Source organism: Priapulus caudatus, unplaced genomic scaffold, assembly GCF_000485595.1.
Source record: "Priapulus caudatus unplaced genomic scaffold, Priapulus_caudatus-5.0.1 Scaffold1402, whole genome shotgun sequence".
In the NCBI taxonomy this organism is placed as follows: Eukaryota; Metazoa; Priapulida; class Priapulimorpha; order Priapulimorphida; family Priapulidae; genus Priapulus; species Priapulus caudatus.
Window position 1 is genome coordinate 48,797 of NW_014578463.1, and position 1,865 is coordinate 50,661.

A 1,865-nucleotide genomic window follows, 5' to 3' on the forward strand; every position below is an offset into this window, starting at 1 on the left:
TTCCCCTTTACCATCTCCTCTGTGTGTCACCTCTCCTTATCCTCTCTTCCCCTTTACCATCTCCTCTGTGTGTCACCTCTCCTTATCCTCTCTTCCCCTTTACCATCTCCTCTGTGTGTCACCTCTCCTTATCCTCTCTTCCCCCTTATCCTCTCTCTTCTCCCTTAACTTTGCCTCTCTGTGTCATCTCCACTTCTCCTCTCTCTCCCACTTTACCTTCTTCTCCCTGTATCTCCTGTCCTTCTCCTCCAGTCTCCGCATCTCGACGAGCTCGGCATTGCACAGCTCTAGGAAGGCCTTCTGCTGCGCGCCCATCGCCGCCAGTTCCTTCTCTTCCATCACCTGCAGCGACGCCTGCTCCAGGGTCTTCCCTACCAGTACCTCTAGTATCGGCGTCCCCTCCAAGTCAAAGTCGAACAGCTGCCGGCAAGAGAGAGAAAGAGAAGGCTGAAGAATCAGAATATGTTTCACACCAACAATCAAATTCCCATCGCCGCAGGTGCAGCTGGGATCAGGTGGAGATCGGGTGGCCCATTGTCGGAAACAGGATCGGTCTCTACATTATATGCTGAACGTCAACTTTGTTACCGTAGACTGTTGATGGAAACGTGGTAAAGTTACGAAGTTTCTTGTACGTTAAAAAGTTAACGTCGAGGTTAATGTAACGAGACATAAGTTCCCGGCAACGAGCCCCAGAATGCACCTCACCCTGCATTTTTCGTTCGGCTTAAACTCGAGTGCCGTAGGCTCCCTCATCTTCTCACAGCAGCACCTCAAACTTCTTTAGACAGAATCCGAAACCATTCCCCGCCGCGACTGCATCACCCGATTTAACCCCGTGCACTTTCCATGCATTCAGTGTCATATACGTTCACTGACCAGTCTTATGTAAAAAGTCTCGATTAGAAGTAATTTGCCTCAATGACAACGATGCCCTCATCCGAAGGAGATCTTTGCTGCAGTAAAGCTCTGACCTGCTGCGGTGCCATAGAAAGTTTCGACTAAACCTGAGGGCAATGATTGCCTTGCCCCCATCGATACAAAACTAAAACTGGACCGCCCCCCACGCCTTCCGGCGACAATCGCTGCATCTGCATCTGTTCGCACATGCTCGCACTGCACTCACGTCACCGTCTAGATCTGTGCCGCGGCGTTGACTCCCGTCTTTGGGGGGATGAACTGCGGGGAGGCGGGACGGTCGAGGAATGGGTCGGTATGGCAATGCGCGTCCGCCTCCTCCACACTGTCCCCGAGTTCCTCCAGGTAGAGCTCCATTTGCACATCCTATACGCGCGAGCAAACACAGCGCGTTAGAAACTAACTGTTTCACCCAAGCAATTGCTACCAGAGAAGGCATTTCCGATTGCAGAAAAGTACAAAGGTGGCCTTTATAAAAACGTTGTAACTGTATAAAGACTCCTTGAAAGAAACATCAGAAGTGTTCAAGTGTCCTTCATACAAAGGTAACCCATTCTATGTAGGTGGTTTTACTGTATAACTGCTTGCGTCCGTGAACACATGGGCCGAGTGTTAACCGACCATGGCGCAGCGCGTTCCACAGCGTGTGCGGCGGGCTTAACCAACCAGTAGCACTATTAAAATGATTGATAGTACACACATTAGTACCTGCAAAGAACCTCCTGGTGGCTACCTGTCGTGCAGCCTATTGCCGTATCGCCGACTGTTGGTAGCCATGACGGCAGGGATGCTGCATGGAATGCTATCCAGCTACATGTGCGTCCGTGCGTGCACGCGTGCTTTGTGATGTGCCACTGTCAGTGTATTGTAGACGTTATAAAGGATCATATGCCGAAACCTATCCATTTGTTAATTTACCTTTTACAAATATTCCACTACGCCCTCCA

The 1,865-nt window shown here is 50.5% G+C and overlaps 1 protein-coding gene across 4 annotated transcripts in view; it reads right to left on the reverse strand.

Moving 5' to 3' along the window:
• LOC106816519 overlaps nucleotides 1-1,865 on the reverse strand; it is a 14,065-nt gene that overhangs the window by 6,569 nt on the left and 5,631 nt on the right. For 2 of the 4 annotated variants that reach the window (XR_001394898.1, XR_001394897.1), the window contains exon 1: nucleotides 217-303. Coding sequence is in view for 2 of the 4 variants with exons in the window: in XM_014821148.1 (XP_014676634.1) it covers nucleotides 217-420 (204 nt within the window). In the remaining 2 variants the exon portion in view is untranslated. Of the gene's footprint in view, nucleotides 1-216; nucleotides 421-1,865 lie in introns of those variants that run through there. The other 2 variants (XM_014821148.1, XM_014821147.1) reach the window with 1 other exon arrangement.